At 35.7% G+C, this 25,386-nt stretch overlaps 3 protein-coding genes across 4 annotated transcripts; all 3 read right to left on the reverse strand.

Annotated features, from left to right (window-relative positions):
- Window positions 1–9,353: 9,353 nt before the first annotated feature.
- LOC110736010 (small nuclear ribonucleoprotein-associated protein B-like) lies at window positions 9,354–10,341 on the reverse strand. The gene has a single exon (XM_021916171.1). It carries the CDS (start codon window positions 10,245–10,247, stop codon window positions 9,354–9,356), a length of 894 nt encoding a protein of 297 aa, XP_021771863.1. The 5' UTR covers window positions 10,248–10,341.
- A 1,481-nt stretch (window positions 10,342–11,822) lies between these two features.
- On the reverse strand, window positions 11,823–12,426 carry LOC110737207. The gene is made up of 2 exons (XM_021917577.1): window positions 12,211–12,426; window positions 11,823–12,167 (listed from the first exon to the last, which is right to left on the reverse strand). The coding sequence occupies exons 1-2, from the start codon at window positions 12,424–12,426 to the stop codon at window positions 11,823–11,825; spliced, it is 561 nt and encodes a 186-aa protein (XP_021773269.1).
- A 6,189-nt stretch (window positions 12,427–18,615) lies between these two features.
- On the reverse strand, window positions 18,616–25,230 carry LOC110736415 (riboflavin biosynthesis protein PYRR, chloroplastic-like). 2 transcript variants are annotated; one of them, XM_021916633.1, is made up of 9 exons: window positions 24,719–25,230; window positions 24,463–24,597; window positions 23,539–23,638; window positions 23,272–23,397; window positions 22,859–23,172; window positions 21,363–21,482; window positions 20,352–20,597; window positions 19,673–19,798; window positions 18,616–19,120 (listed from the first exon to the last, which is right to left on the reverse strand). In XM_021916633.1, exons 1-9 carry the CDS (start codon window positions 25,076–25,078, stop codon window positions 18,869–18,871), a joined length of 1,779 nt encoding a protein of 592 aa, XP_021772325.1. In that variant the 5' UTR covers window positions 25,079–25,230; the 3' UTR covers window positions 18,616–18,868. The 2 variants fall into 2 exon arrangements, with proteins under 2 accessions (XP_021772325.1, XP_021772326.1); XM_021916634.1 differs by lacking the exon at window positions 18,616–19,120 and adding an exon at window positions 19,163–19,498.
- Window positions 25,231–25,386: the final 156 nt, after the last annotated feature.

Here is a 25,386-nt window from a genome sequence, read left to right on the forward strand (position 1 = left end):
ATATTTCAATTTTTTTTTTTGAAAGATATCATATTATTGTCATATAACTAAGAACAACGAATAAAATACAAAACAACAATAAATGAAGTCGCGATATAAATTACATTAAAAAAATTATACTTTTGTAATTCACAATATCATTTTAATTATATTATTATTTGTTTTTATTTTTTTTGTCTGAAATTATTAAATTGTAAAATAATATATATATAAACTTAGAGTATATAAGAAATATTTTTTCTTGATATATATGTATAAAAATCCGTGCATCGCACAAACTTTCATCTAATTATTTTACATATTATTTAAGTATATTCTATTTAAATAAAAAATATTATGAGAATCAATATTTCCTTTCTCATATTTACAATTTATTTATATTTACAATTTATTTAAATTTAATAAATTCATATTTACAATTTTAATAATATTTGTATTTAAATATTATGAGTTTAGTAAAAACGAATTAGATGAAAAAATATCATATTTACAATTTATTTATATTTAATAAATTCATTATAAATTATAGTAAAAAAAATATTAAACTTTTGTAATTTTGTCTGAAATTATTAAATACGTACAATAAATCAAATAATTAAAAATCTTAGATGAAAAAACCGTGCATCGCACGGGCTTCCATCTAGTAATTAACAAATTTCGTAAAATTATTTATTAATTAACAAATTACGTAAATATTTATAATTATAAAAACAAATGATTTATTCAACAAAAGTATTATCATTTTGCCCCGGGCCACTAGAATATTAGAAACGGCTATGCTCGAGTTTAACGCAAACGAGCCTCGAATCCCAAGCTCGGGCTTTAACGGCCTCAAATAGTTTCCACTAAGCTTGAAGGCTCGATTAGAGTCGAAAAAATGCAACTCATCAACAATCAAATACGACTCAATTATGAATCAGATTAGGCTAAAAAAATCACATAAAATACTTCAGCATATCAATGTAAATTGAACACAGAAAACTACTAGAAACAAATGCAGTCGATATACCATTTCATAGCTTCAGTAATTATAAATAATAGTTCACGAATCCCTCCTAATGAACCCTAATTGACAATACTGAAAATTAAATTAACGATAGTGTTGATTAAACCCTAGATTATGAAAAAGCATCTTACCTCAGAAGCTGGTTTAATGGAGGAGAGAAAGCTCAGAAGCCACTTCAATGGGGGATTCAAAGTACGACGGTACGCTTCAATGGAGAAGAGAGAGAAAGAGGAGCAACGTTAAAGTGAGAATCGAGGGAAATTAAAATGGATGAAAGAAGATTAATGGGAGGCATATAACGTGAACCGTTAGATCTAAATTATATCAACGGTCATCATGTCCTATATCAGTTTTTTTTTCTTTATTTTTATACATTATATTTTTTGGAAAATTTGATTTAAAGTATATAATCCCTCTGTCTTCATTTGATTGTCACTTTTGATAGAAAATCAAGGGAATTAAGGAGAAAATAGGAAAGTACATGAGAACTAAAATCCAATCATGTGCATTAAAAAAAAAGAAAAAAAAAAAGAGAGAGAGAGAGAGAGAGAGGATTTGCAATTATGACAACCGGGATATCAAGAGGAAAACCTTTGGTTTTTTGGCTTTATTAGATAGCCAATGAAAATTAAGGAGTACATTAGTAATCCATGTGATTTGTTTTTAACCAATCACATTGGCAAAAATAATTATACCATCCAATAGAATTAAAGTACACAGATTGATGACTAAGCTAATCTAAATGACTCCAATTATTTCATGTACCACAGCTATAAAATTCATTCCTTCTCAAAAATTCAAATCGTTTGAGAGGGAATTACAAACAAACTTAACAAATACAACTTAAAAAAAAAAAAAAAACCCTTGAAACGTCATTGCCTCCAAACAAAATTGGCTTCAGCCTTTAGATTTGATTTATCAAGCAATGGATGAAGATGCTACTACTTTTGTTGATGATATGCACAACATTTTTGATTATGATCTCAACTCTGCTTATGCTCCATACGAAGATGGATATGAATCAGAACATATCCAAAACAACCTTGATTTTGACCTAAACCAAAATCCTTCACTTGATGCAACACAAGAAGGGAAACCAACAGGAGAGTGAACCAATCAACAACAGTCAGCAAGCAACAGGAGACCAACAATAAGGTCAACACAACAACAGTTAGCAAGCAGCATTCAACCAACAGATGGATGAAGGTCATCATCAGCATAAAAAGCTAAGTAGTGGGGACAAGTTCAACATATTGATATGGCTTATGACCAAATCAACCGATGGAAAAGCTTAAACGTGGATCCATTCAACAAGGTGCCATTCATTTTAATTTGTCAAGAAGAACTATACTGAGAATCTAGAAAAAGGGGAAGCTACAAAGGGAAGCACATCAACAGTACAATATGTCAACATGCTACCACAACTGTGGGAGAAAAAGAGTGTCTGTTTCTAATGAGGATATCAGGGCAGTATAATTTAAGCACTAAAAAGGTACAAAAGTCATCAAAATTAAAAAAAAAACCCCTCGAAAGATAGGGCAAAACTCTCTCGAGAGAAAGACTTAACCTTCGTCACGGACGGCAAATCTCGTCACGAACAAATCAACTCCGGTAGTATGGAGGAGGAGGAGGAGGAAGGAGACCTGATCGACCTTGGTAGCATTGAATGTCTGGAATCGAATGATAATATTGATGATTTTCTGCTTGTGGGAAGGCTTTGTACCAATCGTCCGCTTAATGTTAAGGCTTTCAAATGAACGATGCAGAAGGTATGGAATCTCACAAACAATTTAGTAATTAGGGTTCTAAGTCCTAATTTATTTGCTTTCCAATTATTTCGCTGGAAAGATAAAGAAAAAAATTGAATGGTAGACGTTGGTGGTGGGAAAATCACCAATTAATCCTAAAAGAAGTGGAGGGGGATGAACAACCTGATTGTGTGAAACTTACCCAATCGCCTTTCTGGATTAGGGTGCTTAATTTGCCATTTAATCGAATGCTTATGTTAAGGCTGTAACTTCGAATCTGGGGGAGTTTATGGAGATTGAGGAAGAAATGATAGGTTTGGACCGGTACAGAAGGATTCGAGTGATGGTTGATATTGACAAACCCCTTTGACGATATCAATGGATAAAAGATAAGAGAGGTAAAGAGGTGTGGGTTGAATTTAAGTACGAACGTCTGCCATACTTATGCTTTGCGTGTTGTATCATTGGTCATTTCGAAAAACATTGTGTGAATGTGAGTGAAGAAGAAAAAATGCATAAGCTGGGATGGGGATTATTTTTACGAACATCTCCAAGAAAAGGTATGATGAAAAAGGTGGAGAAGGTGGCTCAAATTGCATCAAATAGAAAACAACTCTTTATTACTAACGAGAATGACCCTGCTACTATAGGTGGGAGTAAGACTCTTGAAATGAAGAATGTGGAAAAGGAGGCTATTTTGACTGGTGGGAATAAGAATATTAATAGTGTTGAAAAAGGGGTTGGGAGTGGAGAGTATCATGGGAAAGTTGCTAGTCCAATTATTGGCACTAGTAACGAGGGTGTGACAGGGGAAGTGGATGTGGCTGGGATACATATGGAGGAAAATAAAACTATTTTAAATACTCCTTTTGTTTTCAAAGTGGAGTCTGCTACGGTCACTAAGCAGGACAGGAAGAAATTCAAAGTTGTTCGTAGTAGGGGCAAAGAGCCTTTTGAGATGAAAACTAATGAAGGAAGTGAGGAGAGGGGTTTAGGGAAACGAAAGGCTGTGATGCAAAGAAGTGGAGAACTCAACGAGTCAACTCATAAGAAAGCTAAGGGGAGTATGGCAGAAGTCGAGATATCTGATTTGAACCAAGTAGTAAAGGTAGTTGACGATGTTCAACCCCGCGAAGAGCAATGAAAACCTTATGTTGGAACTGCAATAGGCTTGGCAACCAATTGACAGTTAAAGCTCTCCAAGATTGGAGTTGGAGAGATAGGCCAAATATTGTTTTCTTCATGGAAATAAAAATTGATGCTCAACGCTTTGAATTGATTCGCAATAGATGTGGTTTTGTGAATGGTCTTTGTTTAAGTAGTAACGGAAGGTCTGGGGGGTTAGGGTTACGGTGGAGATCAGAGACTTGAATGTGGAAATTGTGTCTTTCTCGGCTCATCATATTGAAGCAAATGTGTGTGATGCTAGTGGAGTTCCAAGCTGGAAGCTGGTGGGGGTGTATGGTTGGCTCGAAGCGACGCAAAAACATCGTACGTGGGACCTTATACGTAGTATTCATGCGGGCTGCTCTATTCCGATGCTCTATGTTGGTGACTTTAATAAGATTTTGGGGTTGAATGAGAAGAGTGGATGGACGATACGTGGGGAGAGGCGGATGGATGGGTTCCGAAATGCACTGGAGGATTATGGCCTTCGTGATCTTGGGTATAAAGGTAGCATATACACTTGGGAAAAGGGCACGTCGATAAACATTTTGATGCAAGAAAGACTTGACAGATAGATATGCCGCTTAGAATGGGTGGTGCTCTATGTTTCCGTTTGCATAAGTCATTAATTTCCCTATATGCCATTCCGATCATGCTGCTATATTATTGATGTTTGGGGAGAAGGATGAGTGTGATAGGAAAGGGAAAAATTTTCGGTTCGAAGCCCTTTGGCTATCAAACGACGAGTGCAGCAAGGTGTTCTCTAATGCGTGGCTAAGCGGGGTGAGTGAGTCGATTCATAAAAGGATAGCGAGGGTGGCTAAGGACCTCTCCTTTTGGGTTGGACGTAAGTTTGGCAACATTAAAAAAAAAGATTAAAAAAGCTGAGAAAAAGTTACAGGATGTTCAAGGGGGATGGCTTGATGCTCATCGGTTAGAGCAATGCAATAATATCAAAAAGGAGATTGATGAATTAAGGAAACTTTAGGAGTCATATTGGCACACAAGAGCAAGATCAAATGAGTTGCGGGATGTAGACAAAAATACAAAATACTTTCACCATAAAGCAAGTAAAAAAAGCGAAGAATTCTATTTCGGGCATATATGATGAAAATGGCGAGTAGAAGAGCTTTGTGAATGATATTGATGGCGTCATTGCTAGGCATTTTGGGGCTCTTTTTAGGCCGGATGACCCGATTGGCTTTGAGAAAGCGACGACGGGTATTGTGCCTCTTGTCTCGGATGAAATGCGTGGCGATTTAGATGTTGAGCCGACAGAGGAGGAAATTCGGCAAGCATTATTCCGAATGCATCCGAATAAAGCACTTGGACCGGATAGTATGCATGCTCTATTTTCCATAAGTTTTGGAATATTGTTGGTTGAGGCATGATTAATTTTGTGAAGGGTGGTGGCGTGACTTGGGAGAAGTAAATCGAACCTGCATTGTGTTGATCCCGAAATGTAATGAGTCGAAGAGGTGACAAAGTTCAGTCCAATTAGTTTGTGCAATGTTTTGTACAAAATAATTTCAAAAACTTTGGAAAATAAATAGAAACATATGCTTGGTTCGGTTATTTCTCCAAACCAAAGTGCTTTTGTGCCAAATTGACTGATCATAGATAATGCTCTTATTGCCTTTGAGATTTTCCATTCTATGAAGAGGAAGGGGGAAGGAAAGGATAGGTCGGTGGTGCTGAAGCTCGATATGAGTAAAGCGTATGTATAGTGGAGTGGTGCTTTTTGAGGAAGGTTATGAAAAAATAGGATTCCCGAAATCTTGGATTGATCGTATCATGAAATGTCTGGCTAGCGTGTCTTTCTCCTTTAAGTATAATGGCGGCATCTCTGGATCGTTGATTCCTACCCGTGGTCTTCGACAAGGTGATCCTATATTCCCCTATTTATTCTTAATTTGTGCTGATGCTTTCTCTACTTTGCTAGCAAAAGCGGCAAATGAGAATTTTATTCGTGGTGCTCAAATTTGTAGGGGGGGCCTTAGAATTTCCCATTTATTTTTTGCGGATGATAGTATTCTTTTTTGCAAAAGCTACATTGAATGAATGCTCTAAAATTGCTGACATTATTAGTGTGTATGAAAGAGCATCTAGTCAGAGTGTCAATCTCAGTAAAACTAAGGTAGATTTTAGCAAATGTGTGTCTGTAGATTGACGAAAGGAGATCACTGCTACTCTTGGGGTTAGGGAGGAGGACAGGCATGAAAAATACAAGGGTGCAAGGAGAAATTACAAGGGTGCAAGGAGAAATTGTTGTCTTGTCTGGGTAAAGAGGTTCTTATAAAAGCTGTGACTTAAGCAATTCACACTTACATGATGAGTATTTTAGGATCCCCAATGGCCTTATTTATGAGATTCACTCAATTTTGGCTAAGTTTTGGTGGGGTTCGAAGGGGTCGTAGAGGAAGATGCATTGGCAAAAATGGGAGTATCTTTGCCTCCCGAAGTCAATGGGGGGGTCAATGGGGTTTCGGGATTTGAGAAATTTTAACCAAGATATACTTGATAATCAAGGGTGGAGGCTTTGCAATAATCCGGGCTCTCTTTTTCACAGTTTGTTTAAGGCAAAATACTTCAAAAATTCGGACTTTTTAGAGGCGGTTAGGGGCCATGACTCTTGTTATAGTTGGCGGAGTATTGGGGGTGCTAAAGCTCTTCTCCTTGATGGGTTAAAGTGGAGGGTGGGAAATGGTGCATCAATTAGAGTATGGGATGACGCTTGGCTTATTGGTGAGAGCTTTTACCTTCTTCCGACTCCCAATCCGGACAACAATTTGGCTCTTCGTGTGTGTGATTTGATTAATATGGAGCGTGGTTGTTGGAATAGGGGGGTACTGGATGCGGTGTTTAATGATGATGACAAACTTGCGGTTTTGAATGTTCCTATTTTTCAGAGTTTGCCTTGTGACAACCATTATTGGTGGCCCAATCCGAATGGTATTTGTTTAGTTCGAAGTGGATATTGGATCAGTAGGCTGGGTGTGTTAAGGGCGTGGGAGCTGACTCATGGTACAGGTGAATTGGATGTATGAAAGGTCATTTGGAACTTTGATGGACCTCCAAAGCTTAGTCATTTTTTGTGGCGAGTGTGTAAGGGGCAACTTGTTGTTAGTGCTGTGATGTACAAGAGGCATATCGGTGACTCTAGAGACTGTCGAATTTGTGGAGGTAATGATGAAACAATTGTGCATTATGCTAAGGATATATGGAAGTTCAGTGACTTTTGTGATTTAAATGATGCTAACCCAGAGACTTCTTTTGCTGAGAAGTTATGTTGGATCGCAAAAAAGATTAGCAAAGAGCAATTGCGTGTCTATGCTTTGCTCTAATGAGCATATTCATAAAGGCAATCGTGATATCAATGTTGTGTTCTTAGCTACTGGTTTTGTGCAATTGAACGCTGATTATGGGCTTTAATGCTCGGCTGAGGGGGACTGGAGTATGTGTGGTGTGTAATTCTGCTTGCTCGTGGTCTCCTCTTTTAAATTGGGTTGTAAAGCTGAACGTGGATGCGCACATTCTAAATGACAGGGGTGTTCGGGGCGGTTTTGCTTGATGATAAGGGTGCTCTCCTTGTTGTTGCTGCCGTGAAGAGATATGATGCTAGTTGGCCCCCCGAAATGGCAGAGGCAGGTGCGATGAGATATGGAATGGAGTTGATTCGTAGGTTGGGTTTTGAGAAGGTGGTGCTTGAGAGTGATGCTCTTGGGGATGTTCGTGCTATTTAAACTAAGCAAACTAGTGTTGCTCCTATCTTTCTCCTATATGATGATGTGGTTAGGATGAGTAGTAATTTAGCTTCCTTTTTTTGTAATCATGTTAAACGAGCGGGGAATGCAGTTGTCCATTTCGTTGCTAGATGGGACACTAGTATCTTTTCGGAACGTGTTTGTATGAGTTATTTTCCCCAAAGTCTTCAAACTTTGGTGGACCTTGATTTAATATAATTTCACGGGTCTGGCTTCAAAAAAAAAAAAAAAAGGATATCAGGACAGTGGCAATGGGGAACAGGTCATGCCAAAGAGACCCAGCTTCAATTCTAAATGTGGGGAAAAGCACAATCCAAAGAATGGTGAAGAGAAGGGATATAAGACCTCACACAAATGCATTGAAGCCAAAGCTCACACTAGCAAATAGAATAGAGAAGCTCAGGTTTATTCTCAACTTATATGATTCTACTCTATCAATCTCTTTATTTCTATACAATATTATGCTCGATAGTTGAAGAAATTAAATTATACAAAAAAAATATCATATTGAAACGAGGGAAGTACTTGTATTAATTTAAACTCTTTTTTATCATAGTTTATAAGAAGTATATGATTACACATTAGGGCGACATTAGTACTCTCCAATTGGCACTCATAGAAGAATAATCAAAAGTATTAATATCTACCTGAATAATAAAGCTGTTGAGTTTCTCTTAGTTGACTCTTTATGGAGAGCGACTTGTGGTTGACTCTTGGACTAGAGTCATAATATAGATAGAACCAGTTCAACCTTTAATTGTGTAATATGCGTCCAACTTCGTTTTGCTCAAACATGGATTAACCTTATTAAAGACTCAGAGGACGATAGAGAGGTGAAAGCCCTTTGAAAAACTAAGTAACTTTCCATTGCGGAGGTAACATTCGTTTATTATTATTATTATTAGGAAAATGCTATAATCTATGTATAAGTATTAAATATACTCTATAAAATTGTTTAAATTTAGAAAATCATGACAAAAATACACTAATTACACCGATTGACGTGTATTTTTGTCATGAATTCCTAATTTTATATTCCCTCCGTCGCCAAAAGTTCGACCCTTTTGGCCTAATTTTAGTCTCAAAATGTTCATCCCATTTGCATTTTAATACCCTCTAATTTGCAATAATATTTGTGCAAAATTAGCTTCCCCATGCAAATTTTGCTTTTTCTGAGTATATACTTTTATTACTTTCTTTCTCTACTTTTTTGCAATTTCAATGTAAATTTCTCTTTTCAATGTACTTTTCTTAGTTTCCCCATACACTCTTATACTTCCAATTTAACTTTCTTAATACCCGTGAAATCAACCCAAAAGGGTCGTTCTTTCGGGGACGGAGAGAGCACAATTTTCAAGAGTGTATTTTAGCTACATATAGCATTACCCTTGTTATTATTATAATGAACTTGCCTTTTAATATTATTATAATTACACTACTCCGCAAACCTATTCCATTCGAATTCGTATTAGGGGAAGGGGAAACTAAGGTAGTGCACAATAAGCAAATTATATCCAAAGCTATGTTAATTCATAGCACATTCCTGACAGAAATAAACACAATGATTCATGCAAGCAAACGGAAAAAAGTTGCTACTGCTGATTCAAGCATATATGTAGATTAAAATCAAATAGTAGCAAACATACCCAAAGCATTGCAGTAGTGTAATTACTGCTGCTGATTCTGAGGTGGCTGTTGAGAATTTGGAGGTGGTGGCATCCCTGGACGAGGAGGTCCATAGACTGGCACCTGTCCCCCAGGAAGTGGTGGCATACCAGGTCTGGAAAGAGGTGGCGGGCCACACATCATAGGAGGAGGTAATACTGGCATGCCAGGACGCTGGGCATAATGAGGAGGCATTTGAAAATGCCCAGGTGGAGCTAAACCAAGCCTTGAACCAGGAGGGTACCGCCCCAGGGGAGGTGGGCCTCTCAGAGGCATCTGTGGTGGCCCGCTTTGAGGTGGGAATCCTTGCATCTTATGACCTGGTGGTCGCATCACAGGTGCATTTGGATAAGTCATCCCAAGAGTCGAGAACTGAGGAGCTGGAACTGGTGGTCGAGAGATCTGAGGTTGCATCATGCCCGGAGCTGGACCACCAACACCACGAACTGGACCAGCCAAACCAGGCTGAGCATGAACAAGAGATGCATTTAGAACACCCCGTCCAGCAGCTCGGCCTAGACCAGAACCTGGCACGGCACTGGCACTCAAGGACTTGGTACGTGACTTGTCAGGAGGAGGAGGACCTTCAACAGCCGTGGAAATCCACTCTTCACCCCTAAGGATGACAAGGCCAAGGGTACGTCGTTCTCTCTCCTCATTAAGGTCTGTTTCGTTGGATTTGCTTCCCTTAGTGGAAGGCAGTTTCCGAAACTCCTCACAATCACCAATGACAATGTTCATGTGACGATCAAAGCCCATGAATATTCCCACAAGCTGACGCTCATCTTGAATAGAAAAACGCATACGGTAATTGATAAACTGGGCCATCTTCGAACCTTTAGACATCGACATGGTTATCAATTTGCTAAACTCTAAACACCAATATGACCTGCACATATTCTTTGAATCTTTAAAATCCCAAGTATATATATTTTCTTTAACATAATTTCAGCAATTCAATCAACATAACTATACATATAAAATATGCTTTTCTAAGCGCTCTTGATTGAAAAAAGACTTATGTACCTCTTAAGGAAAAAAAACAAGCTTACAAAGGTTTCATCCAAAAGTCAAATCGTCTCAAACTTGTCAAATTTCTTTTTCTTCTTTTTGGTGCCTCGAGCAGCAATCTGGGATAGCAGAATGGCGGTATGATCAGAATGGTAGCGCATATGGTGCTCCACTCTGAAATTTCAAAAGAGATTTATCCATGCTTGAGAAGCATTGTAACGGTCCAGCCGTTCTCTAACCCTATTCTCCACCGAATTTCCCCTCTTCTAAGTATACCAATTCAACTCCCCTCATACCCCAAGTCCCTTAGACTACAATCGTCCATGGCTTCACGGAAATTTGCAATCTCCCTTCTCTCTCTTCCTACTCCCCCTTCAATTTCATCATACCTTAAAATCTCATTGAAATCACTTCCAAGCAAAATAGGAATATTCCCATCAGAGCATAAATGGCGGATAATCAACCAAGTTTCATGTTTTTCTTCCTCCCTTGGCCACCCATAAATCCCCACGAACCTCCAAACACCACCACTCGGGTTTGTAATGTCACCACATATATGATTTTGGGAGAAAGAGACAAAATTAAAATCCACCCCTTCCTTCCAATATAAGCATAGACTTCTCGCCTTACCCCGGCTTGACACACCAAAAGCGTTAGGATAGCCCAACCAGTCTTTCACTTTCTCGACTTCAATTTTATTAATCATCGTCTCCAATACAAAAATCATATCGTGGGCAAATTTATTGCTCCATATACGAAGCTGTCGAACCGACGGGGAGTTGCCCAAACCCCGGCAGTTTCAACATAGAATACTCATTGAGAGAGGCGGGATTGGCCTAAGCCAATCTCCGCCGCCATAGAAATATCCATATTACTCACATCAACCTGCTTTGGCCGCTTCCCACCAATTATGTCCTCCACTACAGAGCTCATCTCATCAGAACCACGCTTAAAAGAAAGTCCAATAGCCACCTCTTTTTCACCCTGCTGTGCACGAGCTATTCTTTTCCATGTACGACTTCCTGTTGGTGCAACCAGTTTAGTATCCGAAACTGGAGTATGCAGCCTCTCTGTGTTATTTAGAGCAATAATAGGTGGTGCAAGCTCACCAAAGACAAAAGTTTGTTCCTTCAAGGCATCAGGTTCTACTGAAGAGTGCGTGGGTGTAAAAGGCATAGCACGATCCTCTGTATGAGCAATTTGCTCTATGGTGATTTGGTCATTGGATTCACACTCGACATCCTTTTCTTTTTCCTCCTGTTGAGGCTTAGTAGTAAACGTGAGCTTTCTACTTGCCTTAAGTTTTCCTACTTCTTCAACTTCCTTCGACAACCCTTTTCTTGGAGTAGCCTTTAGGTCAGTGCTCCACCCAAGCTGCTCATGTTTTTCTTCCTCAGCGACATTGTGACAATCTCGTTCAGCATGCCCCATAATACCACAGGCAAAGCAGAAGAAGTTGAGTCATTCATAGGCAAAATTCACCTGCAGTTCTCGTCCTCTGCGGTCCTTGATCATCTGAAAACGCCGCAAGGGTTTGGTTGTATCAAGCATTAGTTTAACTCTCCGGTAACGCCCAATTCCAAGAACACCGTCTTCAATCTCAAGAATTTCTCCCATGCCCTCCACAATAGCTTTGACATGGGAATCAGATCTACAGTTAAAGGGTAAATTTTTTATACGAACCCAAAAGGGAGAGTTCGTAAGAGTTACTTCCTCCGGTTGCTCGTCACCGTCAATTTCTTTCAAGAGAACAAGCATATTATCAAAACACCATGGTCGTCCTCTTAAAACCTTGTCAAAATCCTTCTAATGGAAAAATTGGAAAGCGTAGAGATTAGGGCCTAAGAACCCTAATTGCCAAACCATGAATCGGAGCCCATATACTGGTAATTGTCTTCTTAAACGCCTCAACATTGTAAGATCTATGAGTGAGCAATTTCCCAACCAACATTAGCGATAGGTTGTTCTCCTCCTCGCCAAAAGTTAAGGCTCCTAGGTCAATAGGCTTCTTTTCTTCCTCACAAATACAGAGCTGAGAATAAAGATTAACGATTTCCTCCGCCATCAATGATAACTGTCAGTATCCAAAGCAAAAATCTACTGAAAATCGGTAGGGTTCTATCTCAGGGATAGAGATCGCTCTTTCTTTCGAGAGAGTTTATCCTTTCTTTCGAGGGAGTATATTCCATATTCGGTAAACTTATTTTAATTATAAATTAAATTAAAAATTCTTAATTAATGATTATTAAGTTTACATTAATAAGTGAAAATTATAAGATGATTAAATTTAACATATTTTTATAAAATAGGTACATAACTTTAGAAGGTGCTTACAATCTTACATGTAACCGGCTTAATCACATATTCACACTCGATAATTCCACCATGCATGGAAACTAAACATTAATTACATGTATGATTTTCATCCTCATATAATTGAGAAAATAAAGTATGAAGTGACCTTTCACTCCCTTATTTTTCCTTTCTTTTTTAAAATGAAAGAAAGCAGATTTTGTTCAATTTATGGAACAAGAGAAGTTCACAACTGTACCACTTCACATCTGTCTCACATAAGTTACTCCGTACTAAATAAATGAATGCCTGATATTTTTATAAAGTTTTTCTCTTTTTATTTTTTTATTTTTTATTTTTAATTTTTTTAATTTTTTTTTTGTTTGTGGGAATCATATTGAAAAAGGTCCAAAATGGTTGATTCGATCTAGTAATAATAATTATGAAGTATCAACTTGGAATTTAAAAGTAAGAATCAAGGTTGGATTAGCTAGGGGTTGGCGGCCCTCCTTTCATCACTATAAAAGGGTTGGGGTGAGAATTAGAAGGGTTCGATTAGTGAGATCCTTAGTTTTCTTTTATTTACAAGGGACTTTTCCTTACTAAATATATATATATATATATATATATATATCTTGAAAACGAAAAGTAGTTGTGAGACTCATTGAGTAAAAATCTGTTACATTTGAATGGAATGTTTAATTGAGAACTTAATTAAAAAGGCTTAGGTGGTCATAGGAGATCGAATACAATTTGCAACTAGGTGATCTAAAATTAAAGGAGTGTTTAGTCCACATATAAGTCTAAATGAGGTTCAATTTTAAAATAAATTGGTGATACAAAGTAGCAAATAAGTCAGTCTGCTGCCTTATAACGGGATATATTTTTTCCAGTAATATGCAACAACTCACAAGTACAATGAGGTTTCAACAAATATTATATTTTTATTTTTCAATTGCTTATATTGAGGGGAGAATTTTGTGGTATTTATCCATGATATATAACACAAATTTAATTAGGTGAGGTGTAGTGAATTAACGGTCCAATTTCTACCGTTTAATTTCGTTAGGAAAGTTGAAAAGGAATAAAGTGTGTGAAATGAATGCAAAATCTCTCTCAAATAATCCCAATTGTCAAAAATTCAGAGCTTGTCATCGTAGTTGTACTATATTGAATTGATTACAAAGTTTTAATTTTTCTATAAAGTTAGTTGAAAACTTGAAACTATAACCTAAGGTATGTGTATGTACGGTCCTTTCTTAATACATTTCTTACTGTAAATAGTTACAAAATTTGGAAGGATCTTGTTAACAAGCGTCCCAGAGCGTTAGATAAAGGATTAATATATTACTTAAAATAGTATTAAGTTCGGAATGCATGACAAAATCATGCGTCGATCGGTGTAATTAATGTTAATTTCACTATAATATTTTCATATTTAGCTTTCTTATCTAACGCTCCGAAAGCACTCGTTAGCTTTTGCCAATTTGAAATATTATTTATATCTAGAGTTATTTTTGATGTGGAAATGTTGTAAATGACGCATTTAAAACTTACTACTACTCATTAAAGTAAAATAAATGATGAAGTAATTTGGATGATGACAGTCTTTATTTCTTGAAATTGAAGTGATTAGATTGATGAACCAATGAGATAAATCCATGTTGATGACATAATAAAATCAGTAAAGGTTATTATTAATTTTACAACTTAATAACAAGCCATGTTATGTTGTCAACTAATTCGATCAATATGTCGATCTACCACGTACAGTTTTTGTATATACATTTTATCAAAAATAAAAAATAAAAAAATCATGCTCAAATAGTTTATGCCTATACAAAGCCACTAATGTAACATATGGACAATTATTTTACATTACATATTTTTTTGAAGCAATTTTACATTATATTATACGCATTATTTCTCTTTTTTTTTTTTTTTTTTTTTTTGGTTTTTTAAAGCAAGGATATCAAAGATAATGCAATGGGTGTTTATATGCAATTAAGTAAACTTAGGGCTCAATTAAAAGATATTTGGCTTACAAAAATATGGTTGGTACTTATTAGTGTAGAGCTGAGAATAGGAAAAAAGGTGGGAAAGAGTGAGTATGAAATTCAAAATTCAGCCATTGACCTTTAATTTGATCAATAAGATCACCTATAAAGCTATAATAATCAAGAATACACACGATCCTATCACTATGGTATATATCAAAATAAAATTCAGTTAAAAATTACATATAGATTTACCGAGCTTTACTGTTTTTAGAGCCATATAAAATAGGCACATGAGAAAATATTAAGAAACACAACATTTGTAATATTGTTAAAACGCATTAAAAAAGTCGACATGACACGATCGTGCTAATATGCAAGCTAGGTTACCTGTGTTTTAAATTACGAGCATGGTGAAAACGCATGGAGGATAATAAACTCACTAGATAAGGCGCATGGCCAGCTACGTCGAGGCGCAGCATGTATGCATGGGCTGTTGTGCCAATATATCTTACATTTTTGGCTTTATTATTACTTGAATTCTTGTTGCTTCATCAATACATACAAGTGCTCGTATAATTGAATTTGGGTGATTTATTCATTAAGGTGTATGTGATACATCCAAGCGCCTAGATCAGAGCACCTGTTCACTATTCAGAAACATACAGTCTTATGGATGTCAGATCATTTGTTTACCGACCTAGAAATTGCTCAATTTTATTTGTTGCTAATTTAAAATTGAGATATAATCTTCTAGTTCAGCCCTAGTGAGCTCTTAATGATGGTTTTTAAAGATGTCTCGTTACAAAATCCTCACACAATGCAAGCTGTTAACTCGTAATAAGAATTTGTGTTATTAGTGTTGGATCTAATTTTTAATTTTTTATTAGGAAAAAAAAGGTGTAATGATCTACACTCGATAGTTAGTTTATGATTATTAAGTTCCGCGATTTCGTTTTTAGAAAACCCCCAAAATTTACTTCTATATATTCAAATATTGTTTTTAGAAAAAAAAATGTGAGTAAATATTGTCTGCGCTAAGATTTTAAAATTACCTCTATTTCGTAAGAAAAACCGCAATATGTCTCTTTGTACTTGATATATTTCATAGATAAAACAAAAATCGAAATATTGCCTAATTACAAGTGATAATCACTCTTGCATTATTTATCTAGAATCACCCTTCTTCTGATCACTAATTGACACCACAATGATAATCAACATTTAATTTACACAATAATGATAAGATCAAGCTGAAAATAAAGGAAGAATCCCTTTAATATAACTTGCTTCTTTTCATCCTAATTTGTCTAGCTATGCAATAAACTAATAATTTAATAAGTTAATAGAGCTTGATGCTAGGAACATAAATAAAAAAGTAGCCTAACCTTTAGTCAATTAGGTAAAGAACATGTAATAATAATTCATACTTCGTACAAAATTGTTGTGCAATTATCAGAAAGGCCTTTTAGCGTATCATGTTACCTAAGTTGTCTTTATCCATATTCTTCTCTAAAACATTCTAACATTTCTAGATCACCCAAAAGTTTCAATTTGAACTAAAAAAATGTTGCCCAAAATTTTATAAAACTATATTAAAGTTTTCATTAGATCAAATCTCATCCATTTATTATTGTGAATGTCGGCGCTATTGTCATGTTCTTTGCCTACTTAAATTTGGACAGTGCTGACTTGCTGTTATCTTTTTCTTCTAATAAAAATCTGTCAATGTTATATATTATTTTTAAAAAATTATTTATAGTTGAAAACTGAAAATTGATACCCAATTTTTTCAATGGTAATAAAATACTCTCTCCTTTTAATAATGTAATTCTTCCCGTTTACATTTTATGTATTTTTTTTAACACAAACCTTGATTATTAACATTTTTGATTTTTTTTTTTTTTTTGACAAGAATATTTTTGATTTATTAAACTAATAAGTTTTATGAAACTTTACATTATTGTAAATTTAATAAGACTGCAAATACTAGTAATTGTTTTTCCTTTTTGTGTAGAATACCAACAAAGGTAAAATCTTAATTATTATTATTATTATTATTATTATTATTATTATTATTATTATTATTTTATTACCAATTCATACATTATCGGAACTTTTTTCACTATATAAATAATAACTTTGGTCATATAAAAACTTCATTTAACAATCAATTATACCTATCAAAGGAATTAGAATAATTAAAAATATTAATGATCAGTAGAATAGTATAAAAAAACAAATGGAGTGATACAAAAGTTCGAGAAAATCTAGATTAGGTTTTGTCTCCCGCATGTGTCCCTACCAACATACCATGTAACACATACAAAGTATGCTATGACTATGAGTCATATCCTACTCATGCACGACTTTTTTTTTCCCAGTATATTTGGCTTATCATTTTTATGCAGATAATTTGTTGCTTTATCATTCAATTTAGTATGATTCATGTTCTACTGAAAGTTTAATTGAAACGAATCTTTTTGCATGTTCTTAACCATTGTTAATCTCCCTTAATAATCATTAATTTCTAGTGTATAACCACTTTTGAATATCAATCATATCTTTTAAAATTAAGATCTATAACGTTAATTATCTTTACTTAATCATTATAATAACTACTTTTTCCGTTCTTTTTATAGTTTTATTTATCACGCTTATCAATGCAAAACTTTAACCATCAATAACTCTAATTTTACATAAGAAAAATTATAAAAGTTATATATATTATGATAATACTTATTGAGACAATTTTAACAAGATCCCACATGAATGTGTTTTTCCTTGTATATAATTCACAAAAGATGGTAAAAAGAAGGTTGATGAATAGTGTAAAAGTCAAAGCGGGTCAAATAAAAAAGAATAGAGGAAGTATAAATACTTAATTGGTTAATTAAGATTTGATATTTAGCGTGGAGTTACTCGATCAAGACAAAGGCACATTTTCTTGTAGTATACTAGCGTGTTCTTTCATATATCTCTTTGTAAAGTCCGAAATAGAAGTATCAAGTACGTGATTATTACTCCAACAAAAATTTACATCTACTCTATCTTTGAGTTGATATGAATAAGGCACGAATTTTTGAGTTGATACGTCTTAAACAATTAAACTTTTATTTAAAACGACCTAAAATAGAAGTAGAAAGTTTCTATTACTCCATTATAATATTGTACTTTTCACCATCAAAGTAAGGGTGATAACTGATAAAGTAACAGTCCACCGTATTGCAGTGAATGAGGTAAATCGAAAATGCATATAGGAGGAAAAGAAAGGATTCTAACTTTATTTTATTACTTTCTCTGTTTCTTTACTTGACCGTTTGACTCAATAAGATTTTTGCACTTTTCTGTTTTGACAGCCATTCATGATTTATATACAAGGAAAATCATAACTATGTGAAATCTTAATAGGACCGTCTAGATAAATACATTGTACTATCACAATATCTAAATCATTTTAATTATTGAGAATTAAAGTTATACATTGACAAATAATATTATAAATAAAACATAAATAAATAGTAAAAAAACCGAAGGAAGTACTCTGTCGTGTACAGAGTGTATATTTTCATATTCATGCTTGTTGGTAGTCCTTGGTAGTTGGTACTAGCAAATGGCAAATTCTTGGGAAACAAAATCACTCATCCCAAAATGTCCAAATTCCTTCAAGGATCCATTTTTCTTTGCTCTAGAAATCATCTACTTGTAACTAGTTGTAAGAAGTAAGAACCATACTACCGAGAAAGCCATAGTGGCCTAAAAGTGGTACGACTAGTCCACTAATGGTACCAAAATATCAGAAATGTGCCTAAAAGCTTAAGCCTAGATCCAATTGTTACGCGGGTTTAGATCTTAGAAACTCCAGATCAAGGCCCATATTGGACAAAACCCGTAATCGTACTCAATTAGTTACTTGCATTGGTTACTTAAACATAATTAGGCCATACTTAGTTTTATGCCTCTCATTTATTTTAGATCAAGCATAATTGCATAAAAAATATGGAGTACTTCACAAACTTACAGAATGTTCCATCATAATCTGTAACAGATACAATGGTGAATCCGTAGATAACGATACAAAACTTTGCATCCCTCAACCCTTGTTCTTTGTGTGCGTGTTGTGGGGGGATTATATTACATACTTTGCTCTTTTATATGTAAAAATATGTGGATTGTGGAATCTAAAGTTCTAAACTCTCCAAAATAATCTGGTTCTCATCAGGGGTTATTGGTTGGTGAAGAGGATTCACCCACAAACTCTGATCTCAACTGCATCAGCAGCCTCCCCAAATAGTTAAGGCCTTCTCCATCACGTCCACCACCCCAAAACAGATCGTGTGGTGAACCTTCAACAAGTATAGACCCAACAGTAGACAGTAGCATGGAGTTCAAGTGTGGGTAGATTGAGAACTTACATTTCAGTGCTCTGTACATGATATCAATTTTTGCGGCCTCCCAGTCGGACCTTACCTAGACAGCATAAATAAAGATATAAATATTTAACATATAGAGGAGATCAGAATGCGAATACAACAGAGATCAAGCAAAATCATGTGTTCTACAGCATAAAACATTAGCATATCTATCAGGTGTATTCACAGACAATAATTTTTAAAAATAATATTTTTAGAATGTAATATGAAGATAATTACACATAGACGCGACAAATATTGAAGGATAAGTAGATAGCTACAGGCCTACGGAGTATGAATTTCACTATCCAGGCATACATACAAACTGAATACAGCACATTGTAAAGAAATTGGGAATTTATGCTAGATTGCTGACAGCTCAAGATACTGTCCAAGTCTGAATCCTGAAAATTCAGCTTCTACTGGCAGTGGTCCCCTAAGAAGGATTCAGAATATGATCTTCAATTCAGACATCCCAAAATGGACAGGATGAGATTAGACATTTCCTTTTACAATTTAGACAAAGGAGAAAATCATAGTAACATCACAATTATAGAGCCAGACTAGTAGTTTTGAAGATTTCATTAAACTCTAGATAAATGAAACATACCAGGTCTGGTCTTCGTCTCTGCATTTTCCTCCCTATCCTGGCTGCTTCTTCAGGACTTTTTGCAGACTTAATAGCCTCAAAACACTCTTGTGCCAGAGGATCTTGAACACCATAAAACTTGTGCGCCTGCAGAGGGAATAGACCTAAAACATCCATATTCCACACAATGTATCTACAGTAATGTATCTACAGCTAAGAAATGGTATGAAAAAAAATAACAAAATCCAAAAACGAATATGTTTTATTTATTTATTTATTATTATTATTATTATAATCATCTACTATTCAACTGACTACAGTTATTAAAAACTATTTTTAACTAATGGACTAATGGTTCTCCAACAATACCCTGGTCTTTAGACCCATGTTTTCAAGCTTTTATTATTTGAAGTCTTCATTTTTTTTATTTATTATTTTTTTTTTTTCCCTTCTGGTTTTAGCGGTACCTTTCAAAGATAACAGAATTTTGGGAAGAAAATAAATGAAAAATGGAAAATATTACTGAAAAAGGCCTACAACTTTTGAAGGTTGTTTAGAGAAAACAAAATTGTTTAAAGATGTAATGTAGTTACTGATTAGTGTTCTTTAGTAATACAGAATGAGGTAAGGGAGAGGAATTTTCTAAATATTCATCAGATAGAGCAAATGAGTTTCCCTAAAAAGATATAAAATGCATTACCTGGTAATAATGCTCAACACTTGACCAGGTTGTATAATGGCCACCCTTGTCTGGCATCTGGATAGGGTGAGGTGAGAAATTGGAGAAGGAACCATAAGGATCCCAAGTCTTGTAGAAGGATATGATGCTTGATTCATATGGGTTAATTGATGGATCAATTTTCGATAATTCAGAGAAAGATGGAATGATCGGTGTCAAGTCAGGAATGGGCTGAAGAAATCCACTGACAAGCATGTCAGGTCCAACCTGAGATGAAAGAAACAATTCTGCATCAGGAAACAAGTAATGAGACATTCCCCTGCAAATCATGCCTGTCTAGAATTAAAATACAGTTATACTAACCAATCCTCAATAATTAGTTGCACCTTCAATCTAACTTTTGCATAGATTATTACAATATTAGAGCATCAAAGTCGATCACAGGGACAATATCTAAGGTTCAACTACTGCAGTAGTGGAGTGTGCAATATGGTTGAGGACTTGAGGCAACACTTTATGCTTCCTCATCTTTAAAAGGTGGTATATGATCTTAAAATATTTTCTGCAGAAAAATCAAAGAAAATGATATCCAGTCTCAACACAACTCTAAGATGTTCCTTACGGGAAAGTGGAACTAATCTTTCGCAATCAGGATCTTACTAATTGTAGCTAGTGACCTATGTCTGAAGACAGCTCAAATCAGAAATGACATCAAATTTCCTAAGTTTCTTTCCCCCAAAACACGACTTTTTCTTTCTCCCGGTTCCAAGCACCGCAATATTGTTGAAACAGGCTACATGCCTATAGATAGTACTGTAAACACAAACTTCATCAATACCCTGAATCTCTTAGTGTTGGGAAAAAGCACTATCATCTTTCAAAAAAAAGCACTATCACCCGCTCAATTAAACTAGCGTTTGAAAGGTAAACAATAGCAAAAGCCAAACAATGATTGACAAGATCACCAGAGGCAGAGGTCAACTACAGCAAAGGATCATAACCAGTAGACAAAAGTATCACAGTATAACCAACCTGTTCATAACTGACATCATGTAAATTAAGAGCTTGAGTCATCTCAACCATGCCAAGTTCACCAACAGGAGATGGCGCCCCCTTTCCACCAATAATTTTTGGAGCAATAAAGGCATAGACCTAAAATAATGAAAAAACAAGCTTAGAGAATAACAATAAAATATCTGCACAACAAATCCTTGCAGCAAAAAAATATATAACTCTTTATAAGGATCATGGAGGGAGTCATTGAGGACAATGATAAAAATAGGTTTTAAAATCAGGTATTGCACCACTTTTATATAGCTTATCAAATTAATAAGCTAGTTGACAGCAACAAATTTGGTGGATTTTTTTAATTAAGTTAGTTCTATAAGGTTTGACCTATTTCAGTGAAGCATTCTAACGTTTGTAATTATAAGAGCCATCCTAATCTAAATCAGGTTTATTCTGTATATCAATGGTATACATAATAAAATTACTCCCCTTTCTCAAAGTTGATCCAGACTATTATATGAATGTCTTCACCCCCAAACTAATCAAAACTAATCCATGAAATAAAAAATTAGACCTCACTAAGGTAAATAAATTATCCCCCAAAAAAAAAAAAAAAAAAAAAAAAAAAAAGAAGAAGAAAGAGAAACCTTTAATACCACCTATCCTTGATACCATTATTTTCTCACAGCACATTCCCTCCTCTACCTGTGCACCTGTCCTCAAGATATCACTATCGTGCATGCAGAGAGAGAGAGAGAGAGAGAGAGAGAGAGAGAGAGAGAGAGAGAGAGAGAGAGAGAGAGAGATTCTGAAGAGGGGACAATGGAAGAGGACAAAGAGAGCACCAGCTTTGCTAAGGAACTTCACCTCCTATCTTAGTCAGCATCACTGCTGTCAAACAGTTCCTCGGGGATAAGTTGGAGAGGAAGTAATAAGACAAAAGATGCAAGATAGAGTTCAAAGAAAATAACAACACTAAACAAGAAAGAAAGGAAGAGGAAGACACAGCGTTTGAAGGTAGCAACTACTCATCCACAAGATCCAAGCTGGCTCTGGAGAGTTGAGGAAGCAAGGAGTCATCATATGTAAGAGTGAAAGAGAGGTAATTCTTGGTCAATCCTATGGATTTTACTATAATGCAGTTTCACATCGTTTTTGAGAAGGGGGGCAGATTCTATTGAAGAGCATGCTAAAGTATTCACATTTCTAACAAGCAGAAACAATAAAAGTCCCTAACTTTCTTAAAATGGATACCAATGTAATATTTTCAAAAGCTCAAGGTAGCCCACTGAAAGTTTGCCTAAACTGTATTGATGTGAACCAATAGGCAGGCCCCTTTCAAATCAAATTATCCTATTTGATGTAAAGAGGGGCAACGTAGAAAAAATCATACAAGTCAAACCATGATAAGAATCAGCAATTCAGCAACACTAGCTAGTACACTACAAAATGTCTAACGCCACTTCATAGATTATGAATGGGAAGTAAGAAAAAGATGAGGGAAAAGATCACATGCATACTTTATTTATAACACCAGAAGAAATAGCTGATGCAGCCAATGTTCCACCACACTCCCAGAGAACCGAAAGATATCCACACTCATAAAAGTATTCCATAACATCTCTAGGATTTAGAATCTCAAACTCAATCACTTCAACGCCTTTGGAAGCAAGGTATTTTTGAAAGCTCCTTCTGGCACCTTTTTGTGTTGCCACAATGGTATGCACTTCAGAAGTATCCCAAAGGTGTGCTATCTCAGGAAGGTCAAGAGACTGTGACACAACAATCCGTACAGGCGAATGCCCACCTTGTTGCCTTGCAGTTAGTCGGGGATCTTCATTCCACATTTTAAAACACAGGGAAAAAAGAATAATTAGAGAAATATGCGATAAATCCTAGAATAATGTATTGCACTAACAGCTCAGATCCATACTATCATTCCGTACAGTATTTCCTCCAACAATAATAGCATCACTTCGACCCCTCAGTTCAAGGACTCGGCACCTTGATAGGTTGCTGCTTATCCATACTGAATGTCCCCTGTTAGTAGCTATCTTCCCTGACATGAGACAACACAAAAGACTGTAAAGAAGTATATTGCCAAACAACAGCACCATTCAGATTTTTGTCCACATTTGATAGTTCTGGTAACTAGCAATGTCAAGAAAGTTTTCTATAAAAGTAAACCTGTTATGTATACCATCAAGGGTCATAGCATATTTGAGAACAGAGTACGGGACTTGAGAAGCAGCCCTGACGACCAAAGGAGCATTCACAAGAAGGCAAGATTTCAAAGCTTCCTGCAAGAGCCAGGCTTCAGTTAGAGGTTACCTCATTACTTGAAAAATTACAAGACATTATCAGATAATATCAGATGGATCATGAGAGTACAATCCTAATGAAATAGTACAGACTTGCCTAGGAGCTCATCTATACTGAAATTTTACAACTGTGTACCAAACAAACCATCAAAGATTTCATATACCATTAAAGCCCTTGTCTTTATCAGACAACAAAATCCACCACACAGCAATAGTGAGTCAATATACATTCCAACTTAACAAGGGCAAACTTCTATAGCTCATTAACTCAATAAATTCATCTTCTCGTAGTATGAGGTTTTGTCTCAGCTTACCTAAAAGTTCTTCCATTTCATCCAACATTTGTATAGGTACTCCAGCCTAGCTACTCTATTCTACTCGACAAGAATTGGCTCGGTTACTAAATGTCTACTAACAAGGGGCAAAAAATAACAGAACCAACTTAAGTTACATAACAAATGCAGAATCGTTTACTTTCCTAAAGCCACTTTGGCTGTCCTACATAAAAGTGATGGACAATGATCAAATTCGATACCTTTTTGTTTCTTTTTTGAGCTTCAAGCCTACAAATCTACCATAAATTGAAAAAAAATCCTAGCTAGTTACATTATCAATTTTTTTATTTAATTTTATTTAATTTTTTTTATTTTTTTATTTAAAGATCCAACCAAAGAGAAATACCAAGTAACATATCATGGCAATCAAATAAACATTACAAAAAATATTCCAAAATTATTAAACATACAATTATGAATTATAATAATAATATGAGCAAAACAATTAAGTTTAAAAAAAAAAAAAACCTCGGCAACATCGCTTTGCAAATCCTCACCAAGCACGTCAACATGAATTCCTTCACTTCGAAGCGCTTGAATCGCTCCTCCTCTCAAATGCTTCAACGGATGTCTCATTCCAACCACCACTCTCTTCACCCCTGCCTACTCACCACAATTTACACTCAAAATCAAAATCCACAATTCCACAAATCAAAACCCTAAATTCCACAAAAAAAAATCGACCAAATTGAAGAAACAGAAAACATGAAAAAATCAGCAAAACCTGAACAAGAGCAGAAACAGCAGTACGTTCACCATGACAATCACCGCACTCCATATTAAGATACGCCGTAGCACCTCGACACCACTCGCCGGCAGCTTCAACAGCCTGAACTTCCGCCGCAGTAGTTCCCTGAGCATACAAATAACCTTCTCCGACGATTCTTCCGGCTTCGATTACGCAACCGAAATTCGGGTGAGGAGATGAAAATCCGGCGGATTTGTCGGCCAATTCGACGGCGCGTTTGATGTAGTATGCGTCAACTGAGTGTGAACGGCCTGAACGGAGGTTGTTAGGGTTAGGATTAGGGTAAGAGATTGACATTGTTGGGAGAATGCAAGCTCTTGCCATGAAAGCCGCCATTTTTGGATTTTCTGGAGCTCTGATAGTTGGTGAGAGTAGTAAAGGAAGATGATGTTTTTCTCTCTCCTAAAAAATGAGGAAAACTGGAATGGTGTGGAAGTGTCCGCTTTTTGGAAGCGTCAACGGTTTTTCCCACGCTGATTTTGGCCATTCGACATTTTTATTTTATTTTTTTTGTTGTTGCTGTAGTCGTGGTCGTTGTTTAGGGTGTCACATGGGCAAATGATGAAAATCGATTCCAAATCTGCTGGAATTAGAAAATAAGCTCTAAACCTCTAGCTACTTGAGCTATCCATCACTATCGACAT

This window comes from Chenopodium quinoa, unplaced genomic scaffold (genome assembly GCF_001683475.1).
Source record: "Chenopodium quinoa cultivar QQ74 unplaced genomic scaffold, ASM168347v1, whole genome shotgun sequence".
Taxonomy (NCBI): Eukaryota; Viridiplantae; Streptophyta; class Magnoliopsida; order Caryophyllales; family Amaranthaceae; genus Chenopodium; species Chenopodium quinoa.

What these genes read in the sequence shown, in the direction of transcription:
- LOC110736010 (XM_021916171.1), bottom strand. Translation starts at nt 10,247, where the DNA reads ATGTGCAGGTCATATTGGTGTTTAGAGTTTAGCAAATTGATAACCATG.
- LOC110737207 (XM_021917577.1), bottom strand. Translation starts at nt 12,426, where the DNA reads ATGGCGGAGGAAATCGTTAATCTTTATTCTCAGCTCTGTATTTGTGAG. An exon ending in TTCATGGTTTGGCAATTAGG is followed by an intron (nt 12,168 to 12,210) that starts GTTCTTAGGCCC and finishes TTTTTCCATTAG; the next exon opens with AAGGATTTTGACAAGGTTTT.
- LOC110736415 (XM_021916633.1), bottom strand. Translation starts at nt 25,078, where the DNA reads ATGGCGGCTTTCATGGCAAGAGCTTGCATTCTCCCAACAATGTCAATC. An exon ending in AAATACTGTACGGAATGATA is followed by an intron (nt 23,173 to 23,271) that starts GTATGGATCTGA and finishes TGTGGAATGAAG; the next exon opens with ATCCCCGACTAACTGCAAGG. An exon ending in ATGATGTCAGTTATGAACAG is followed by an intron (nt 20,598 to 21,362) that starts GTTGGTTATACT and finishes CTTTCATCTCAG; the next exon opens with GTTGGACCTGACATGCTTGT.